General features: G+C 39.0%; 1 protein-coding gene across 11 annotated transcripts in view; it reads right to left on the bottom strand.

The window, feature by feature from the left end:
• Positions 1-612: 612 nt before the first annotated feature.
• The window catches only part of FHOD3 (formin homology 2 domain containing 3), a 372,220-nt gene continuing 349,496 nt past the window's right edge, over positions 613-23,336 (bottom strand). For 5 of the 11 annotated variants that reach the window (XM_039698704.1, XM_039698703.1, XM_039698709.1 and 2 more), the window contains 5 exons: positions 22,683-22,854; positions 20,569-20,730; positions 20,050-20,126; positions 19,732-19,769; positions 613-6,397 (listed from right to left, as the gene is read on the bottom strand). In XM_039698704.1, the coding sequence (XP_039554638.1) occupies positions 6,328-6,397; positions 19,732-19,769; positions 20,050-20,126; positions 20,569-20,730; positions 22,683-22,854 (519 nt within the window). In that variant the 3' untranslated portion in view covers positions 613-6,327. The remainder of the gene's footprint in view (positions 6,398-19,731; positions 19,770-20,049; positions 20,127-20,568; positions 20,731-22,682; positions 22,855-23,336) is intronic. The other 6 variants (XM_039698711.1, XM_039698710.1, XM_039698708.1 and 3 more) reach the window with 2 other exon arrangements.

Genomic DNA, 23,336 nt, shown 5'->3' on the forward strand with positions numbered 1-23,336 from the left:
AAGGCAAGTCTTGTTTACAGACCACCTTTACAGCTCTGAAGCTCTGTCAGGGACAGTTTTTCACATCTTGATGCAGAGGCAATGGGAAAAGCTTCCCCACATAGAGGTTGTCTTTCATCTTATTGATGTTTGCTTCTGTAAATCCCATACCTGTATGCTGTGCATTCTGCACAGAGTATTTTTTAGGCAGGAACCAACTCCAAGCTGATGGCAGTCCCATGTATAAGTGAAGATTTGTAGGGCTGGGGTAGTGAAAGCCTGGAGAACCAGAGACACATTTTCACTTTCCTCACTCAAGATTAGGAATTAGGCTCAAACTGTGGAACTAGGTATAAAAGATCAGCTTTTTATAATCAGGCCACTCAGATGGCTTATTGGCAGCTGTTTTGATGTCCACATGATGACATTGCAGGTACATGGAGGATATGAGGCAAAATAATTCAGATCCCCCTTCCCATCCATTTTTCACCCAAGCTCCCATGATTCGCTTCATCAACAAGCATTGCAGGTACATGGAGAATATGAGGAAAAATAATTCATGATCCCCCTTCCCATCCATTTTTCACCCAAGCTCCCATGATTCGCTTCATCAACAAAACCAGAACCAGCCCAGACAGTGCTTTATAAAGCTTTATTGCAAGATGTGTTTACATAACGCTGTAGAGGTGAGCTTTTTAACTACTTATATCAAGAACTTTTGGACACTGGTCTGCGGTCAGTTTTCCATATTGACCCTGCATGGCACAGAAAAAAAAAATAGGGTGTGATTGGATCTTTCCAGACAGTAAAGTGGGAAGAGTTGGGGGAGAAGAGGAGATAAAGATAAAATCCCCCCCTAGTTTACACTAAATGTGACACAGCTTCTGAAGGATCAACACAAATGGTAGGTGAGCTTGGTGTGTAATAAAATCTTAAAAGAGTAATTCAAGTTCTTTATGAAATAGAACAGAAACAAAAATGCATTTTCATGGACAATTGAATTTAACATAGAATGAGTTCAACTAAAATGAGAAAATAACAAACAAAACCAAAAACTCAACCAAAAGGACCTGTAGATAATATCTCTGACCATGCATGGCTTTTTTTTTAAATTACAATTCACAGAATAACACTGCTGGAGAGCCTATTTTACACTATGCTACACAGAACATGGAAAAACATGAGTAGTGACATTTACACAATTTTACAGTATTTCTCCTTCGTCTAAGAAACACGTCCTCTTCTACTTTACATTTTTTTTACAATTCCCAGCTCACAAAAAAGGACACTATATGCGCAAAGACAGTCTTTAAAAAGGAGAAATTTATCCAATGCTACAAATAAACCTCTTCTTTCACAGAAGCCTCTGTATTAGATAATGATTAAACAAAATATATCTCTATCTGCCACTCAATGTGAAATGGACTAATTAGAATTTTTTTTTTTTTTTTGGCATAAACATCCAACTATACATCTCTGAAACTCCTTGCTATGTTACTATTAAAATGCTTGCCACAAACTTCTTGGGGTCACATCTGAAATGCCAATTGAGCCAGTTGCTGCCCCAGCTGAAGCAAAGGAAGGTGAGCCTTAAATGCTGTTCAAATGTTTGTCAATGGTTTTCAATGGTTGCCTACAACCAAACATTTTCTCATTCAAAACCACTTCAGTTATTTTCAGTCAGAGACTGTAAGTACCTGGCAGTTTTTCCTCCAGAGGAATCTCAACATCGTATCCCTTCCACCTTAAACAAGTATTTCTTGCATCCTGGTGCTGCAAGCACAGAGCCACCATCTAACTCTGTCCGGGGGTCAGGCTGCCCACAGTGCACACTGAGCCTGCCTTGAAGGTAACGGGAGGATTTGAACGTGTGCAGTGAGCTAAAGGAGAGAGGAATATGCTCCTGCTTCTGCCTAACACCATGTCCCTGTGCACCCTTTGGATGGAGGTAGGCAGTGCCTGCGCCTGTCCATGAGCTGCAGTGGAAGGATGAAGGATGTGAAACTGGCGGGCTGGCACTTTGTTCCCATTTCATCTCTGTGAAATCAAGGCATTGCAATAGCCACAGCTGCACAGTGAACCAGAACACAGACAAAGCATTCTGGACAGCCACTTGCTATGGTTACATCCCCAGGGAGGCTGCTGCAGGGCAGATGACTGACAAAAGGAACCATTTGCTGCACCTACAATGGCATTGTGCCCCTGGGGGTTGCGGTGGTTGGTGAAGTCCTCAAATGTAACTTTTTAATAGCTTTTAGTGTTGGCCAGGGTACATTTAGAACACAGCACTCCAGGGATTTAAGGTGCTGTCCTGCAGAACTTTACAGGAGGCCCTTGCTGTTCACTCACATCATGACTGGCTCAAAATGTCAGTGAAATTGGGACGATAACTCATATCTTGCTATTCACATGTGAGTGTATATTATGTTAAAGCTAAAGTCTTGTCTATCTACAAAACTGAGAGAATCAACCACTGCAAGGATTCACTAAAAAGGGTGAAAAAGAAAAAAGAGAAAAAGAAATGCATTTTTGAAATTATGTTTGAAGCTGCTTCTAGTATTTAAGGGAGAAAGAAAGACCTTCGTTAAACCACCTTTTTTTTTGTTGATTTTGGATTATGGACAAGGAGCTATCAAACAGAAAGGTCATACATAGCAGCCAAGGGGCTATAAAACATCTGGAATCCATGAGCCTGGTGCCTGGCCTGACTGAAAAGTGAAGAGTGATGAATTTAACTTTTGTGAGGGATCTTTTACTCTCGAGTGTGGCGCACAAGCATTCCCTGGGGGTTTCTTCACCGCAACTGCTACTGAGTGTTATCTCCACTTGGGAGTGAGATTATAGAAAGTATTTGCATGCAGTCTGCTTTTAAACATCACGCGAGATGAAAAAATTAGCATAGATTCCCTTTGGAGGTTATTTCATGTGCTAAAGCTTACCTCAGCATCCAGATCAGGAAGGCATTATGCTGGCAGTCAAGCAAACACAGTGCTCTGGGCACTGCATCTGCAGCTGACTGTATCTATCAGAAAGGGGAGAGAGGTAGTTATTATGGCTGGAAGTGTTTAAAAACAGCCTTCATGGATCTCTGAGTGAGAAATGGGAACATGTGTTACTAAATTGTGTATTCAAGATTTTTACATTTGTCAGAAACCAATCCATATCTCACACAAAACTTCTCTTAAAACAAGTGTAACATCCTTATGGTGGGCTCTTCCAGTGATGGAAGGGCAGGCAGCATCTCAAAACCTGAAGGTTATAACCTCACTAGACAGAGAGAGGCATAAAGATATAATGAATTCCTCCACTTCATCTGGAATCCAGTAGTTAGATGAAGGGGAACAAATGTTAATCCCACAGTTAGGGCACTCTGGAGGAAATACTGCCCCCTTACAGATTAGTCGGTCTTTTTTATCAGGAACCAAAATGGAAATGTCTCCTGTAGTTACTGTGCTACACTGTGTCTGATGATCTTGTTGCAATAAATGGTGAGGACAGTGGAATTTATCTGACTGTATACTAGTGCATAAACACGAGTTATTCCTCAGAAAAGTTGCTATCAGTTTTACAGATAGAGAGCACAAACAGAAAAACAAATGTCATGGAAGAACAGAAAAGGAAGAATCTTCACATGTAGGACACATCCAGAGAATGTGAAAGAAACCACCATTTTTTTTTTCCCACTGAACCTATCCCAACCATTAAATATATTATTCCCCATATTTAATGTTCTCCTTGATACAGAGCATACAAAGTTTTGCACAATTTTTGCACAATTTGGAAAATACATCTGCCCAACTATTAGGGATTCACCAGCTATAGTATGTTTCAGAGACAGACACTGTACTATGCTTAAATGAAACACAAATATGTTCCCTGTTAGAAAGTGGCCACCAACAGCCAAGTGGTCACCGATTTTGCACATTCAGCATATTTTAATTAAAATATTAATTCTTAAAGACTTGTTTGATTTTCTCCCTCCAATCAAATCTAGGATCTCTGACAGCATAAATGTACTTTGTTGTGTTTTGCTTTTTTTATCACTTAGCAAGTAGCACAGTTCAACATGACATTTACATTCAGGGTGTCTTCCTCTTGTTTCAGACTTCAAACACCTCCACGAACCCCCATTACCTTCAGTTCTTTGTTCTAACCATCCTTAAGCAAGATTTTAAAAATACATAGTGGTGAGCAGCACATAAAGATCCACTTTAAAATCCAGATGTTTATAGGTCTTGCCTATTTTACACTGAAATTAATTATATGCCATTTCTGTTTCCTAACCAGCTTCTTCCTTTCCATAGCCTTCAAATACACAACATATTGTATTGATTACCCAACTACTGCCTTCTGTCTACTTGTAAAATTGGCTTTTTAACAAATTGAGGGGAAAACCACATCAAACTCAATGCTGTTCTTAAGAACCATTTCTCATTAGTGACTTTTGATTCCATGGGAGATTCAAGGCATTGGCAGACAAAGAATGAAATGTTACAATCAAGAGGGTGGGCAGCATAGGTCAGATGTTCAGCCACAGGTCTCCCTGCAGTGTTGCCAGCTACCTGGCTCTGTCATCACTTGGATGCTGTGCTCAATGCAATGTGATGAATGACCATGGTTTCAGAGGTTTATTGTGTTTGGTTCAACTCTCTTGAACAATCTCCAGTGATTATCCTGTCCTTAAAGAGCAGAGTAGAATCACTTGAAGTACCTGACCAAGCCTGGGTGCCAGAAGCAACTTTGCTATGGCATTAGGACCCCAGCATAGACTATTATTTAACTCTATTTTCCAAGTGTGTTTGCAGCCAAAATGGAACCCTGTTACCATGACTAAACTGCTGCAGTTCCTCAGTTAACCAGCTCGAAGAAAGTCTCAGCTGTTACTGCTGTGCAGACATACCCTTAATCTTAGAGGATAAGGCAATGGAAAAACACAATCCTGTGCATCCTTGAGGATCTATTGGACATATACAGACTTTGGCTTAAAAAGTTCCCTTTATGTTATTGTTGTTTGCAGCTCTCTTTAAAATACTTCAATACTGGCTGGGGTTCAATTCATCTTCACTGTTGTATATGTCCTCCACTTAAAGGCAGATGACTTAACTAAAGGTTCTTCAAACATGCTGGGGGCAGTTATAAAAGTCAGTTATAAAACTGTGAGATAAGGGCAAATATATTGGAGTTGTTTACTGTCGTACCCACTCCACTGGTATCAAGGATAATCACAAAAAACCAGTAAAGAACAGCAAAAACACAGCAGGCTTTTTAGCAGGGCTATTTCATATTCAGATTCATTAAATTGAAATAAAATCACCACCACATTATCTTGCAGCAGAGAAAAGCAGCATGAAGGGCACAGGCAAGTGAACAAAACTTCTTGATCTTAGCATCCAAATGCATTTATCGAGTATGTAAAATTGTTGACGTAGATCTCTCTGAAACTGTACAAATGCAGAGTACAACCACAGCTCAACAAGAGGGGGAATTATGCTCTCTCCTCTGTGTGCATGCTGCTGTGTACAGTATGGGTGTGCATTAATGCACATGAATTCAGGATCCCAAACTCTCCACTTGTACTGCAGGCCATGGCCTGCCCCACAGGGTGAATCATACTGAACAACACTGAGTTCCTGCAAAAAAGACATTCTTTTCCTCCTGTCCAGGTGGAACAGTAAGGCCCCACAGTGAAAATCATGGTCCAGCTGGCTTCAGCAAAAGCATGATTTCACACCATGACTGCATATGTACAGATACATGCACACGTCCACACATTCATTCTGTACATATACAAAGGTACACATACATTTTTACATTCTTTGGAGGCAAAATAATAAAATACCCAACAAACCACAGGGTTGCACAGACTGTGCATCTTTGCTTAATGAATCTACTTGAGAAAAATTTGGGTTGCTGTAACAGGAGTTATTTTGCCTCTTTAAGGACTGTTCCTTGCATTGACAAAACGCCACACATTTACAATGACTAAAACAGGGCACAAGGAAAGCCAACGTAGACACAGCTCATATAATGACAGATAACTTAGAGAGCCCCCTCCTACCCACATCAACACACCATGAGAAGAAGAAGCCATGTGCTTTCACTTAGGAACACTCAAATGCTTCCTCAGTTACCATCTGGATGTCATGCTGAGCTGTGGCACACCCTTCTTCTGCCCTGGATGTGGGGTTTTGCTTTTTGTTGCTTATTAAAATTGAACTAACAGAGGATGGGATGTTGGGAGCAGCAGAGGAGGCTGGCAGTTCAGTGCCACGCTGAAGGGCTGTCAGCCTGTGTGCTTCAGATGAACGGCTCTTCTTGTGGCCACCTCTGGGATGTCAAACCTGCATCTCAGAAGTGCTGATGAGGCCCAGTGCTTTGGCTTCTTCTGGTGTTAGCCCACTCTTTAGTGTCCTTCTCACTGCACAGTCGTGAATTCCAAAAGCAGACAAAAACAAAACAAAACAAAAAAAACCCACAAACAAAACAAAGCAAAAAACAACAAAGAAAATGCAAACAATTAGAATCAGTAATTACAACAAACAAAACAAAGCAAAAAAACAACAAAGAAAATGCAAACAATTAGAATCAGTAATTACACAAGACTTTCAGCTGCAAAATCCCCTGTTAATATGCAAGCTTAATCAAACCAATAGTTGCTATCTATTTAGGCAAGTTCAGAAACACTGAGTAATGCCCTATGCCAAACTCATGGGAGCATCAAAAGCAGCTCCAAACAGTCAGGCAAAAATACATTTGTCATTTGACATTTAGTCAACAAAAAGTTTTAAGGAAAAATACCCCAGCTTTTTAAGAATTTTTTTTCTGAAATCATATCAGTTGATTTTCAGTCTATAGCAAGTATCATCTGCCCTATTATTTTACAATTTCATAAGAATTTTTAAAAAGAGCTTTGGGATCTTTATAGGGATCTAGTGAATTTACCACTATCAAATAATTCAAAAATATTTTAATTTGTAAAACTCTTCCCCCACAAAGTTAAAAGACTATAAAAATAACTATAGTTGATTAAAGTAATTAAAACTACTGTTTTCATACATGCTCCCCTTTCTTTTGTAAGGTTCCCCCATCCTAGCGCCATTTGCGTCATCTTTGCTTTGGTACTCTGCAGCATTTCAGCTGAATTTAAATGATAAATCTAAGCCAAAATCTTGTTTCTTAATTTTCCATAGAGTGTTCTGAACACTAGCCCCGACAAGAGTCTAAAAATTTGTGATTGCCTTTTTTATTCAGAAACAAGTGACTGTGTGACAGCACACATTGAGCATCAGTGTCCTCCCAATTTTACTGGTGCTTTGATTTCCAGGTGGATGGACTTTAATTCAAGACAAAAGTGGGGTACTCACACTTTAATGTTCCTCAAGAACAAAATGCACATTGAGAAGTCCAAGCTTCATGCAAAGCACAGTGACTTAATATTGAACAGAATATATTTGGAGCCTAGGAACAATGAACTCTAGAGGAAACTAATCTTAGAGAAACCAATTGCAAAGAGCGGTCAAGGAGTTCTTGCATCATTTAGCACAATCAAGGTCTCTCATTTAGTGAAATGTTCAGTCCATGTAACTGAAACTGGGTGGTCACACTCAAGGGTTGAGCCGGAGTGAAAGAAGGGAATGGATTGGCATAGAAAACAAGGGGATAAGATAAAGGAAGAATATGGCATATCTGAACATTTGATAACATGCAGGTTGAATGTATGCAATCTATTTTTTATTGTCAAACCACTTTCATCAGATACTGATGTTAATCAAATGAGCTGGGAATGCCACATTTCTAGTTCCTCCATTATCAAACCCTTACTTGAAAACTTTTTTCCAAAGCTCACTCCTTTCTCCTAGAATATTTGTATTATTAAACACCACCAGGGTCTGGATGATAGCTTTTTAGGATACCCAGTTTTTCCTATAGTACTGATCAGCAACATGTCCCAAGTTCACCAGTACTTAGCTTAAACTACTACAAGGTTAAATGAAACTGACAAAGCTAAGTTTAAGAAATACCAAGAAAATTATTACCAGGAGAGAAATAAACTTCAGAAAATGCTCTGGTTTCCTTGGTAAAGAATAGCCAACAGGACTTTTGAGTCTGTTTTTATCACTGGTACTCTTTCTGGCTTCTCAGATTTGATATCCAAAGTGTCCATCGTGACAAGCAGTAATTTCTAGACATATGCTGTGGAATACCTTAGGATCTTAAGGTCTCAGTGAATCACCCAATGCTTATTTCTATATCAAAATAAACTGTATGAGGAGTAGAATGGAAGAAAAAAAATCCAAGAAAGCTGCAGTAGAAATATTTCTGTCATATTAAACCTAAAGATTTCCCTGTGTATTTCACTTGCTTAGCTGCCTACACTGCCTCTCCCCTGAATGCTTTTTTTCTTTACCCTCTGTAACATCAGCAGCCAAACATGGACCATAGCTTGTTTGACCATCAGACAATAGTGCCATGCTAAAAAATACAGGGGACCAAACTTGCCCAGGGTGGCTGGCTAGATGACATTTCTTCTTCCCACTGATGCAAAAGTGAACTAGAAAACCAAATATGGAACGAATTTCTACATTTTAGACACTTCTGTGGAAGTGTCAAACCAAATGCATTCAAGACTGCTCTCACACATATGCCCAGCTCTCTCAGACCACACTCACTCACTCACTCACTCACTCACTCACTCACTCACTCACTCACTCACTCACTCACATTTTCAAACTGAGCACAATAACTACTGTAAAACAAAGCTATTTTTTTTCTTGTCAAGCAGGAAGAGCAAATTGTTATTCCTGTTTGTAAACATTTCACAGGAACTGATGTACTCTGCTAACACTGGTTAGGTATTGGACTAAGCTAAATTCTGCTCTTATTTATAAGATAAATCTGGACCAACCTTCTTTAGGTCAGTACAATTGCTACTGAACAAATAATTGAGCTGAGACTCTATCTAAAGGAGAATGAGGGCCTCTGTAAATTCTACCAAGCAGAACACAGTTGCTAAATTCCTCCATCAGCATGAGTAAGAGAATTACTAGTTTACTAGGAAAAACCAAATGTATATACAATAATATATAGGTTTCTTTGAACTACAGGAGTTTATATTCAGAAACCATAATTAGGAGTTAAAATACCATGGTAGAAACCATCTTCATGGAAAAGCAAGTAGTCTTCTTTATATTAAACAATATAAGTCTCTGAGTCTCCAGATGCCTACCTATCAAACATACTAAAGTATTAGACTGACATGCTTTTGTATTAACCCTTTGATGACTGAAGAAAAGAAATCCTGTATGTAGCAGGTGGTAAAGATGAGTGCCCTGTTCTGGGTTTGCTATATCATTCACACAAGAAGTCTGGAGACCAACCCCACACTTGCATTTTTTGTGCCACTGCAAAACAAGTAGGAATGGCAATATGCAATGAATTGCTGGGACATACGGGGCTATAATTAAACGAAACAACCCGAGGTTCTAACTTAGCTCTCCTTTAATACAGAGAATGATAACTTGGGTTTAAAATATTACAGCAACTTAAGGTATTAAGCAGGAAATTTCCAGCAGGAAAAAAGAAAAAAAAAGAGGGAAAAAAAAAGAGCTCCAAACAATGCAGAACTTTGGTGGTCATAAAGAGATTGTCAAGAAAATAATAAAAAGCAAAGATGTGAAGAATATTTTCAGTGACAGAATGATTCCCATAAAAACTGATGGCAGCTGACTTGTATAAACTAAGCATGTGGGGCCAAATACTGCAATATACTGTGGCTACTGGCAAGATTAAAGCTGTCCACCGTCAATAGGCAACTGGAAGGATAACAGCTGACAGAACCATGGTCCAGACTCAAATGAGGGAATTCTTAACCCTATAATGTAACAGGACAGTATGACACAAATGAAGCAACTTAGTGTTTGAAGTATTATGTACTTAGGGAGATGAAAGTAGTTTAATAAATGGTCTCTTTGTAAAAAAATTGTATCTACTATGCAGAAATTGCAGTACATTTCCCCATATGAAGATACAGTGGGTGGGTGCAACATACATCGTAACACGATTTCCAGCCCCACTATTCTCAGTGCTGATTTGTTGAACACAAAGGCTGGGTGATGAAACCAGGAGAAGGCTGAGTTATCTACAAGAGCAAAAACTGCTGTGGGAGGTGGGCGAACCTTGTCTTGACATTCTGTTACACAGATGTCCTCAGTCATTTGTCTATTTCCTCATAAAGCTTGGTAGGGTTCCTCTACCGTAGGTCATGAACATGTTCTGTCATCAAAACTCAATGCAGGGAGATATTTTTATTCCATGTTTTATAGACAATGCAAAATTACATTTCTCAACCGAAGTCTTCACTCTCCGTGCTTCACTGAACCTTGTCATGTTTCTAACTGGACTAGACATAATAACTTGGCTTGTAAAACTCTTGGCCTGCTGCAGATCACATTAAACTGAGTTATGGAATGCATTTTGGAGGCAGTGACAATAAAAATAAGACTTTCAAATGACCTTTTAGGTTCTTTGAGCAATTTTTAAAACATTTGCTAAAGAAATATAACATAGAGAGAAAATAACTTTTACCCTTGTCACAAGCAAAGCCTGCTGAGATCCCATAACCAAGAAACTAAATGTTGTTTTTCTGGGGTTAGAGGGTATGATATTCTTTATTAATCATGAAATCTAGAATTCGATTTGATATTCTGGCAGAATGCAGAGTGCTTAGGATGAACTCAATGAATTTGACTCTGCCTGTTGGGTCAAAATCTACAGGGATACACAGCCTTCGCATTATACCAGAAAAGTTTTAAAATGAGTAATACCTGAAGGATAGCTTCTCTGTTAGTCAGAGAACATAATTATCTAGGGTTTGGTTGTTTCTTTAAAGAGCACATAGCACTTCTAATTTCCTCTCTCCACACTTTTTTTTTTTTTAAAGATTTGACATAGAGTAAAGATCAGTCTGGCTGGCACCATGTGTGTCTACACTTGTGCGAGTCACTTGTAAGGCAGCACAGATGTGACAATTCTCCTTCTCAGGCATTCACAGAATGAGTGCCATTCCTGTTACAAAGATGTGGCAGCCACAGAACTTTCCTTCAGTCCCAGCTGCAAAGGTAAAGCAGCAAGTTGCTGATTTGGAATGAAGAAAATTCCACATGCTGTGAATTACACAGTGAGGACAGCAAAAAGGGCAGATTATAAGAGACAATACCAGCCAGCTCCATCATATCATTTCATTTTATGTATCTTAGGGGTTTTGTTCTGCTACCTATCCACATTCAGCTAGCACATTTTAAGTCTATGTTTTTATATATTAATATTTAACATATTGTCTTGGACTTTATTACAGTGAGTCCAGCAATGGCAATTTGCAACTAAAAAGTTAAATACAGGCAGCCTTACTAATACTTTCTTATTTTAATCCTTGTCATATTTTTATGCCACTGTCTTTATAAATTATGTTTAATTATGTGTATATCATTGCTTAATATGAGTAGGCCTAAATACTTAATAGAAATGTGTAACATTATGTGCAGCGATTTTCTTACAGAGATTTGTAGGTGAATTTTGGAGTATATCACACACTTCTCTGAAGAAGTACGACAACTGAAATGTGGTCTTTGTCTCTGTCAGACACATAGAAAGCTCTCAGAACCAACATATTATCATGCATTATTATTCTGCAGCTTTGTTTTGAGTCCTGTCAACAGTTCATAGATGGCACAAGTCTCCCCTAACAAGAAATCTAGTAGGTCACAATCACCTTTGGGTGTTGCTTATGGTGGCTGTGACATAAAGAGGAGTCTAGCAGTGGGAAAGGAGAAACTGGCACTTTATAAGGAAAGCTCAATTTGCATTTTTCATCTCCAGGTGGCTTATATTATAGGGAACAAAAAGTAACATTGCTTTAGAGAACCTGGGCTGCATATGAAGAGCATATGTGTTTTCAAAGTAATATTTAACATGTAGTTGAAACTATTAAAGTTTCCAACTTTATGTATTTCACAGATCATCATTTACACAGTCCCAACAGTAGGGCAGAAAAGAAGATTTAACTCCTTCCTTGAAAGTCTTCTGTGACAAAATCCCCTTAATTTACATGAATTCCACTATGAAGAGTTGCTACTAAAAGCAATCCTGCTGCCACCTCTTTCATAATTTCTCCCACTCAACTTCACCAGTCAGAAGTGATTCCACTAATAATAGGTAAAGCATCAAGAGTATAAAGCTCACCAGCAACCAAGGCTGCATGACTGAGTATATATTGAGTCATGACAGAGTCACCATACACTATTTTCAAGATCTGACTATGCATTAAAAATGCACAGCTTGGAAAAAGACATGAGATGGGATAAAGAAAGTAAATAATCTACTGTAAGTGTTTAAGGCCTGCAGCCTTTATCTTTCATTTTGAATTTCAAGATGACCCACTAAGGGTATTTATCAGGGAGATGTCTCTTGGAGAGTGACTTAGCAGAGGAGTGCAACCAAGCTTGAGCACCTGGACTCTGCAGAATGCAAATTAATTATTCCCATTAGGAATCCACACTGGGGAATAAAACAGTAAAAGGCATCCTCTCTGTGAGCCCATCAGATGAAAAATAACTGTGATCAAATCAATCTTGTAAAATCACTAATCAGATGGTGTTATTCTGGTGTTATATATGGCCTAGAGAAAGCCATATATATATATATATAGATATATATTTCTTGGCCACACCTAGAGAAAGCCATATATATATATACATATAGATATATATTTCTTGGCCACAGTGCTAGGGCAAGATAAATGCAAAATAGCTTTTTATGAAACATTTTTGTTCTTCTAAGAGAGACTTCCCTCCAAACACTTCTGATGCTTGTGTCCAAGCAAATCCCTGCCTTCCCAGCTCCTCCTGCTAATCTGCTTGGTGGCAGCAGAGGGCTCCCTTTGGCAGCTGTAGCAGCGCCTGCCCGGGAAAGCCACAAGGAGATGGTGTTTGTTTGCTGCACCTCTTTAGAAAGGCAGCATGAAAGCTGCCTTGCACCTCTCTGCCTTCTCTCGTTCTCCGATAAGGTGCTTTCCAGAATAACTCAGTGATTTTGTCAGCCAGCAACTCACTGCTGCCAAGTTCCTACTCGGATGCTGATGGACACAATCTTTCAGGAAGGAAGGATGATGAAAATAAGAAGAGAAACATTTGCATTTTACTTTAATACCGAGAGAAAGAAAACAAAATACATATCCTATCAACTTTGGATTACTGGTATGCAAATCAACTATTTCTATTTTTTTTTTTTTTTAGATACTTAAAACTTAGGTATCCTACTTTTGGGAATGAATCCTGTGACAAGAATTCAAAAGCCTTTACCTGTAAAAGATATCAATTAAAATGAAATCAGAGGACAATATAGACAAATTCACTGATGCAGTGAATGGCAAACTGGCAAAAGTGAAAACAATTTCTATGTCTTGTAAGATGCAAACAAATGGAGTAAAGTTATTTCTTCTTCCTACAGAACTACAGTTGAAAAAGTAGCAAAACTGTGTAGCATAATGGTATTTATATAGAAAATATCAATGCCAATATGCTGTGATCAGGGAACAGGAACAGCCTTTTTTCTTACATGTAATACTGATAGCACTTGCTCTTTATCAGCTGCTTATCTCCTGCCAGTTTTCCCTGCATTACCTTCAGCTTGCTCTCTCCTGAAATTAAAGAAGTGTCACTTAGCTAAGAAGAGAGATTCCAGCACTTGTAAGTCCTTGTCTAGAAGCCCATGGGAAGTTGCATTTGGCTCTCCCAGTGCTGGAGACACAGCACAAGGATGTTCTGCCTATGCTGTCAGATCCTGGGGGGACACTGGCTTCACCTAGACAGACACTTAGACCCATGAGGTGACAGCTACTCTAAAACTACCTGGGATCACCCATCACAGCAACAGTTTTCTCCTTGTTCCTACATCACACCTTCTGTGCTTGGGTTGTAATGGACATGTGCATGTGAATGTCTGTGTAGTGTTCATATCTCTCTTTTCTCTGTGAAGTGAAATAAACAGGGAGAAAAGATACGTAGTTTTTGTAAGCATTGCATATTTAATTCTGACTTCCCACATCGATGCAATGACTTCTTGCCCTTTTTCAGGTGATGTATTACAACAATGCCGCCCCATTTTAAGCAGATACTACAATCCACAAAATCTCTAATAGTGACACAGGAATCCAACATAAAGTTAAGGAATGTACATATTAGGATAATTTGTTATGTGACCTCTATTAAAAAAAAAGAAAAAAAGAAAAAAAAAGGCAGTTTCAATCAGGAAGTTTGAGGCCAGGAGCTCCAACAGAAATAATTTCTATCAGAATAATACTCATTTTAGAAATGACTCACAGATTCCTCTAATATACTGATGGAAAATGAATTTAAGCCCCTTTACAAGCCATTTTTAAATAGATATTTAAACCAGCCTTTCAAAAACCCTTTTGTTTTGAAGGCTACGTGATGTACAACTGTACAGGATGATTGCAAGTTCCCTCTACAGCGCGAGGATCAGGCAAACATTCTTGAACAAACCCTGAGGTATGAGAGATATGGTCTGAAACTCATGGAGACTGCCAACAAAATATATAGGTACTATACATTTGAACGTGCAAAAAGTAGAATGTCTACCCCTATCTGTCAAAATCAGATATCTTAAAAGAAAGCTATTGAAAAACCCTGTAATACACATTGTAAAGCAGAAACTGAACACCTATAAATAAATGTGTGCCAACTTAGAAATGGTATTGACATCAACAATCACAATATGTATGCCATCAATTACAAGGGACAAAACTGAAAACATGGAACCAGCTATTCAGCCTCAAGAGTTAAATAAATTTATAACTATCAAGACTCATGACAAGTCCTATGGCTTATGGAAATAATGGCTAATGGTTGCGCAACAGAACGGCAGATATGGTGGTACTTAGGCAAAGGCTGGACTTGATGAACTTGGAGGTCTCTTTCTTCCAATCTGAATGATTCCTGTGCTTCTATGATTCTACCTCTCCTGTTTGCTCTCCTACAGCTGTTGATGTTGGCCTCTGGCATAGATGAGATAGGGGATTACAGAGACCTCACCCTAATCAGATACATCAATTTCTAGAGCTTACTGTGCTCAACTGCATTTATTATTAATCTATGAGGTGCTATTAATAATTTAAATTAATTGATTTTGGTTTTATTTATTGTAGATCATGGAGTTTTATTCTCCTACTTTTGCAAAGATCTTGCCATCTTGAGGATGGAAGAATGTATTACTTAAAAGGCATCCAAAACTCAAGCTGTCTTGGCATCTAATGGAGATAACCTTCCAGCTGCCAGAGCTCAAAGTGCTTTATCTCACATTCTATTTTTATTCAATAATTACTTTTTTTAAACCATGTACTGGCATTTTGAAGGCTCAGTACTTTGTGCAGGGACAAACAGACTTTGATACTGAATACCCTCAGTCATACATTTATTTTTTCTAAATGCAAAGAATGGCTCCTAAATATGCATCACTAACTAGATTACTCTGTCCCATACTCTAACTCCTGATAGGATCCAGCTACTCGAATTCTAAATAATTAATTGCAAATTCAAAGTGATGTTTTTTGCCTTTAAAGCATTTTATATAGTCCTTCTTCTTGCAAGGTTTTCATTTTTTAAAAAGTATAATTTCCATTAACTCCTGCTTTTAGACAGGCTATAAATACCAGAAGAACAGTCTCCCTCCTGGTATTTTGGCACTTCTGTACATTTTCAAAGCCAGAAAAAGTAAGTGAAGAGACATGAAACTGAAAAGTAATGAAAATAACAAAGAAAATATGAAGAAAAAAGTAAAATAATGCACCCTACAAATGCTCAACAAAAAAAAAAAAACATTTATCCCAACCTTTGGATTCAAATAATGTCCCATGTAGTACTTTGTTTGCTACAATATGTTTATTCCAAAGCACCACTAAAACTTGTCTAAAGCTGGTCTCCATGCCTGGTCCTTTGGCACAGCTCTTTCCCACATTTTAGCACCTGATGACACCAGGCTGATTCCTATTTCACTTTTACAGTATGAAATATGAAACACCTGATTGAGGATGTTCTGTAGTTTAAATTTAACCCAGCAGCCCTGAGTTTACTTGTCTAGGATTCAGGTAAACTTGTCTCAATTCCTATCTCCACCTACTCGAGTGGTGCCTTAGACCCATTTCTGTATCATGATTTGTAAGTATTTGTTACTCCCTGCAAGCCAATACACAAATAAATCATAAATCCCTATGAGATGTTTCCATACTCCAAGGGGCTGTCATTATTAGGCTAGCACATGATTTCAAAGCCTGATAAAAGAACAAGGCATTATCATGTCTCTCTCTTTTTTAAACATCACAAATCAGTTTGATCGAGTTATCTCACTCAAATATTACATTAAATTGTGATTCAATTATTATATGTTCCAGACCCTATTTTCTAACTCATATCTAAAGCAGATTTTAAATTTTAATAAAATCTAAGAGTAATAGGAGTGTGTGCACACACACAGAGACACTCTGAGATAAAACAATGTGTGGGGAAACAAGCCTCTCACTCTGCGCCGTCCCCACACAGTGTCTCCAGCAGCATCTGATAAAACCATCACTGTGCTACTCATCATCAAATACCAATCACACCCAGTCCTACATTAGAGTTCAGCATCCAGGGTCAGATGAAGATCTAGATCCAAACAGTGCTGCACAGTAAAGCCATCTTTAAAGAGCTATTTGCTTATAAATAAATAGCCCTGTTTGGCTATTTATTTCTAAGGAATTCACAAGTGTTGCTCACAATTTCTAAGCATGGACAAGTGTTGCCCAGCATATGCTAGAATTAGTGCAAATATCTTCCATATGCTTATTCATGTTTAATAAACTTGAGTGATTTTTCCTGATGCTGACTCATTGGAATTGTATCATTCTCCTGAGACAGATCCATCCAGTTCAATAAGACCAACACAGAGATGGCACCACAGCAAGAGCCTAATCCTGAGAAGACTGATTTTCCCTTAAGGGGTCTATATTTAAATAGACAGCGTGGACAGAAAACAGTAGTATCTTCCTACTTGCCATTATGGAGTTTTGGGGAGGCTCTTTAATTAAATACATGTAAGTAAAACAGTGTATCTTATGGATGATACTGCTAGTCTTTATGAACTTTGGAATATCAAGAAGAGTGATTCCTAAAACTTATCCCAACTTTGCCTTGCACTCATTGTTTGCTATGGCACCATTTGTGAAGGCTTTCCTGAACTTACTGGAGAACCAAACAATCCTAATTATATTATCTTTATTTCATTGCTAAGTTGAACATGTTCCTTTAATGTTATAGAAAAACTTCTCACAGAAAGCTGCCCTAAGACTGCAAGAACAGAAACAATATATTTTCATCTTAATTTTTATGCTTTTAAAACATGCTGAACTGAGATCTCTGGTGGCTGGAGCCTATTTTTTTTTACACACAGAATATAAATATAAGAGAAAAAAACCCCAAAAACAACACAGCAGAAGCTTCCCATGGCAACTTCCTTTGAAGCTGTATTTGAATTATTACCTAGCGGGGATGACAGAGCATTTCAGCTTCTGTGGCTCATTCAGTCCTGTAGCTTTCTGATGAACAAATACAACTGCAATGTTATTTTCTCAGATGTAATGCCACTCTAGAGTATCTGGTAGGCAGGTCACTGAACACCCGTCATAAGGCAGTGACTTCCAGTTGATGACTGTATTTCTAACAACAAATTTTATCCTGAAAATCTTGTGCTGTGTAAAGGTCTAGCACAGAATCTCTCCAGATCATCATGGGAACTCAGTTGTTATGCACTTATCATGTACCTTAGATTTCTGTAATTCACTTCAGCTCCTACTGAACAAATTCCTTCCTACTAGTAATATCTTGATTTATCAGTGACCTTTTCTATCTTCAACCAACAGATACAGACATTTCCATCTGTCTTTTGCTGGATGGCTCCCTGCCTTATTTCTCCTCCAATTTTATAGTTCTGATGATTACCCTGAGCTTTCAAACCAAGCTCTCTCCATACCAGATACAGTCACACTGGTCAACAACAATAAAAGGTAAAATGCTTCAAATGAATGTATCAAGATATCTCATTTTCCCATTGCAACAATTTAATATGAATTCAACATAACATTTTCTATAAACCTATTTCTGCATTCCCCTAGCCATAAAGGACTTGATTAATGATGAATTAGTTTTGTTTTTTGTTTGTTTTTTGTTTGTTTTTTTTTTTACTTCACATTTCACTGACTTTTTTATGGGAAAAAAATCCCTTGCCCATGAGCACCTTCTGCTGAAACCACAGCAAACATTTATAGTGCAACTGCATATAAATATTTTGGGTTTCTGATTTTGCTAAAAACCATGTGTCTCAGTTCATGCACACTAAAATCTTTGCTGAATGCTAAGTAAGACTGACAAGTTTTCCAGTTGTGCCCTGAAAGCAAAGAGACATATGCAACATGATGCACAGGGAAAATAATTCCTTTCAAGTGAGTTTCTCCTTGATGTTTCTGAAAAGATTGAATACCAAGCTCACGGCAAAAGCCAAAAGTTGTGCATGGGAGTCTGAAGATTGAAGGTGAAGAATCAAACCTATCAGATAATATGGTCTCTACAGGCAATAAATATTGTAGTGTCTGCTAATCGAAATAATTGAGATATGCCTAAAAATCTGCTTTCTTACATGTTTATGTGTTTCTAACTGGAATATCTTCTGCTCATTTAACTCACATCATGCATTAGCAAGGGATGATCTCTCTTCATTTCCTGGAGATGTCATATTATCAGTCCAGCTGAGTGTATTTTAAAGATAAACTACTTAATTAATTCATCATCCAAGTATATTGACTATCTATCAGAGAGAAACAGTTCAGTTGGGATATTCTCCTTCCACGCTTTTGCACATGTCAGCTAAAAGGGACATTAAACTGCTGAACTTTATGTTTGTTTTGAAACTGTCTTTTAATCCACTTAAGAGTCTCATCCAGATCTTGAAGAACAAACAAGCACAAGAGCTGGATTCTATCATGATTAATTACAATGGAAATCAGTCCCAGCCTAAACATTAACTGAATGTTTAATCCCTGTTAATGCTTTTACTGAGTATAAAAGACAGTTCAATTGAAAAATAATATAGTATTTTTATTATCATTATCCTGTTTTGTTGTTTCTGCAGCAAGTGCTTCCTAGGGAAAAAAAAATCTGGGAAAAATTAGGAATAAGAGGTTTTGGTATATGCGTGTATGAAGACAGTGTTGCCAACAGAGGAGATACTTTAATATGGGACAAACCATGGAAATAGGGATAAAGCATGGAAATAGGCAAACATACAGGAGATTTATTTGATTTGCACAAGCCAACTGCAGCAGTCAGCACGTGCAGAATGCCAGAACTGTGTGGGGAAGTGGGTAGCAGCAGGTGATGCCAGAAGGAGGTAAGGCACAGTGTATGACAGAAAGTAAGACAGACAATCCAGTGTCAGCTCATTTTCTTTGTTTAGAGACTGGCTCATCTAACCAGAGTGTCCACTTTGCCTCTGCTCTTGCCACATGCATGAGTTCCTTTTTTAGCATGTTGGGGAAAGTGAATATGCTTTCAGCACATGCTGATTTATAGCAAATACCAAATGTTTTTGATCACCCATTATGTTAGAACAACTCCACAAGAAAGAAAATCTGTGTCATTTTTCACTCACTGTTGTTGTCTCCTCTTTGTCCTAACTTCCCAGAAATGCTAAAAAAATGGATGGAAAGGTAGTCAAAAAGCCACATATGGTTAATGACGTTAAACACTAAAATCTTACATTCTTTGGGTAGTTATCCTTCTCATAGTATTTGCACTAGCTTCTGCACAAGAGGAAAAAAAAAAAAACACAAAAACAACCCAGAAAGTTCATCACCTCTTAAATATTGGATTTACTAAACCATGAAACCAAACTCCTCAAACTTGGGTGTTGCAGCTCATTCCCAAGGCCACACTACACCATTGAAAGACCACCTTATAAATGTGCTACCTTTTCTTCCCAGTGGAAGTTAAACTCCTCTATAACCACTTTGCAGCCAAGCAGCAGTAGACATTTTGTTTTCAGGGCTGCGGAAAGATAGCATACAGCACGAGAGAGAAAGATTTTAAAAGGCAAAATATCTCAAACTATTTTTTGCTTTATGAATAAGTTCAGCTACAGACACAACTATTAATCTTTATGCCAGTTCACAGTAGGTTACAGCATTTTAAGCAGTCTCCATCTGAGGTCCTGATCTGAACTCTCCAGTTATGCATAAGCACTGTCATAAATCACCATAAACCATTTTTCTTATTCTGCTAAGGACATTTCAAGCTCTGTAGAAGGCAGAGTCACCCACTGCATACAACACTGATTAAACAACAGTAAGAGGAACATAAGCCAAACGTCAGCACACACTCAAGCCACTCCCAATGCATGTCTGCCTACCAAAGGCCTGGTTCCTACACCAATATACATAAATATTTGCATGTTCCCTTACTTTGAGCAATTTAATAGCCTTGTACTCACATGACTTCCTATTTGCTCGCGACCGCTTCCTCTCTCTAGGCACCGCTCGCTGGCTTGGCACTTGGGTGGCGGACTTGACAATGCGATCCATGATCTCATCCGCGGCATCATCCGTTGCGTTTGGTGAATCATCATTGCCAGCGTTCCATGAACCGATACGGCCTGGAAAAGTCCAGCAAGTGAATTTGGGGAAAGGAAGAGAGGAAGTCTCTTGCATCACTTTGGTTTTGTGATTGGATTTTTTTGGAAATTAGAGCATGCAGCTCAGTCATCCTGACTTCAATTCGACCAAAAAAGAAGCAGCTGCCTAATGGAGAATATTTCTAAATAATAGCCTAGACTTTTTGCTGCACCAGGAGACAGCCAAGAGCTCAAACACAATTATAATATATATATATATATATTTATATACACACTTTCTGTTCCTTTAAGCCGTGGTGTCTTGCTCTTGAGCATACAACTGGCAAATGCCTGCTAGCGGCTGCCGATAAGCCAAGGATGGATCATATTGTGTGACCATGTTTCTCTCTGTTCCTATTACAAAGACACTAGAAGACATGGCACATCTTAGAGATTGATGCAAATCAGAAACTCAGGTCCTTTTGTACTGAAAGAAAGAAAAGGACACAACAATTTCTGAGCATCTGCATCACAACCTAGTGCAAAGGAGACAAGAAAAAGGCATAAAGTGTGGTTTGACATGTATTGTCCCCTTCACAATGAAGAATTCACCTTCCTATCAAAGAGCTGTACATGTCCTGGTGTGACTGTGTGTGCTCTGTTGCGAGTGGAAGAGTTGTTGGCAAGATGAAAAGCTGAAAGCAATTTTGGTTAAAACCACGAACAAACAAGTGAGCCATATTTCCATCCATGGCCCTGGCACTCCTCACCCCACAGAGCATTGTGTAACACATCTTTGGGTTCCTCCACTACTGGCTACTGTTCTATGTGCATTTTGTTTTTAAATTATTTGAAGGCTAGTGTGCAGTGTGAACATTAACAGCGAGCTTTGCAGGAGTGGATGTGGTACAATCGTAAGCAGCTAAGAAATCACCAGCAAGACCATTTTATACCACATCTCTGAAGTCCATAAACAGCTTTGATTAGGCCTTTACTCGGCTACCTTCTCTCCTTGCTTTTTCAGGAGCCGTTCTACTATAACAGTGCTCCTGACAAGCTCTTGTCTGGCTCACGCATCTTCTGTCTCTGCTGTTTTTCTGGGGAACACAAGCTGACTGTCACAATCAGGACACTCCCCTCATCAGCATTCAGAGGATTACTTCAGCTGTTCAGCTTGTTACAGTGCAGCTTGAATTATTTAATCTTTGTACTTTAGTTAGCTGACTGGCTTCTTACACTGGGGCTGTGAAATTTCTGAATTAGCCAGGATCATGGTTTTAAGCCTTAGTAAAGTACACACACACAGAGTTGAATGTTCTATCAAGTTCTATTAAAAAAAAAAAAAGTATCAAGAAAATGTAAGATATCCAGATATGAAGGAGAAGAAAATGAGGACTTGAATTTTGGTGCATCATCTTTACTCCAAAACCATCTTCCTTGTATTGCAAGTATGGGAGTGATGAGGGGAAGACAAAAGTGAATACCGGTTACCTTTGCATTTTAGCTTTAGCAGGGAGGTGGTTAAAAGACACATCACCTTCTTCCTACGCATTTTCTCCCCAATCTCTCCCCAGTCATCATAAAATACTGCAAGGTCTTTTCACTAGTGTTTGAATTGCTGCTTTCTACTTGCTTCTATTGCAAATAAAGAGAAAACCACATCCTGGATTCTCCAGATGGCCGATTTTGCTTTTGTGATGAGAACAAGAATTGGTGTGTTAGTGGGCAGTCACCATCTGTAGGGAGAATTGAAAATTGCTGCAGGCTTGGACCCCTACTCTGGCTGTGATCTATGTTTTGAAACGTCAGGAAAATTCTTCTTCACCCCCTTGCCTCAAATCACTTCTATCATGAAAACACCACTGGGATGTTCGCCTTCCCCTTCCACCTTTTCAGCTGTGAGTGCTATGCAAGGGGGACATGACCCATGTTTGGGCCACTGTGTGGCTACCACAGCACAAGAAATGTGGCCAAGAGGAAATTCTGGCACTTACCTCGGCTGGCCCGGCTCCGAGTGCGGACGCCGAGTGCCATGGTGCTGTCCCCCGCCACGGAGCAGGTCTTCAGCACAGCCTTCATGTTCTCGTGCTCGGCAGCATCCTCGGCATACTGCAGGCCCTGGGGCTGGCTCTGGCAGGGCGGGGAGCTGCTGGAGAACTTGCCAGACTGCGGGAGGAAAAGCATTTGTTGTGTCAAGTGAGAACAGCATGGACAATTGGCCAGGGGCTCGACTGCGAATTGCAAGGAAAGAAGTGTCCTCCCAGGCTTGGTTTGGAGTAGAGCTATTCCCAAAAGAGCCCAGCAACAGTTGCTCCTCTCCAGAGCATTCACTCTGACCAGAAATAAACCTGAAACAGGGTGACAGCAGGGAGCAGACACAGTCAGAGGAAGAACAGATGCATTATCTCGAGCTTTGTAATTTTGACCTTATGTCTGAGAGTAAAAGGTACAAAGCAAGGACTTGCTTTGAAACCGTCGATCCAGACTGGGTCTGATTTGGGGTCAGGCATAATGCTGAGAGGAACAGCATGAGACCCAAGAGAAAAAAGAAATTGCTTTTTTTCCCTGTACAATCAACTTTCACTAGCAAGGCAAAATGGGGACAGTGGTCTAGGAAGAGACACCTTTCCCTCTGCCTTGCTGCTCAG

The sequence above is a fragment of the Passer montanus genome, unplaced genomic scaffold, assembly GCF_014805655.1.
Source record: "Passer montanus isolate IOZ18808 unplaced genomic scaffold, ASM1480565v1 scaffold129, whole genome shotgun sequence".
Classification (NCBI taxonomy): domain Eukaryota; kingdom Metazoa; phylum Chordata; class Aves; order Passeriformes; family Passeridae; genus Passer; species Passer montanus.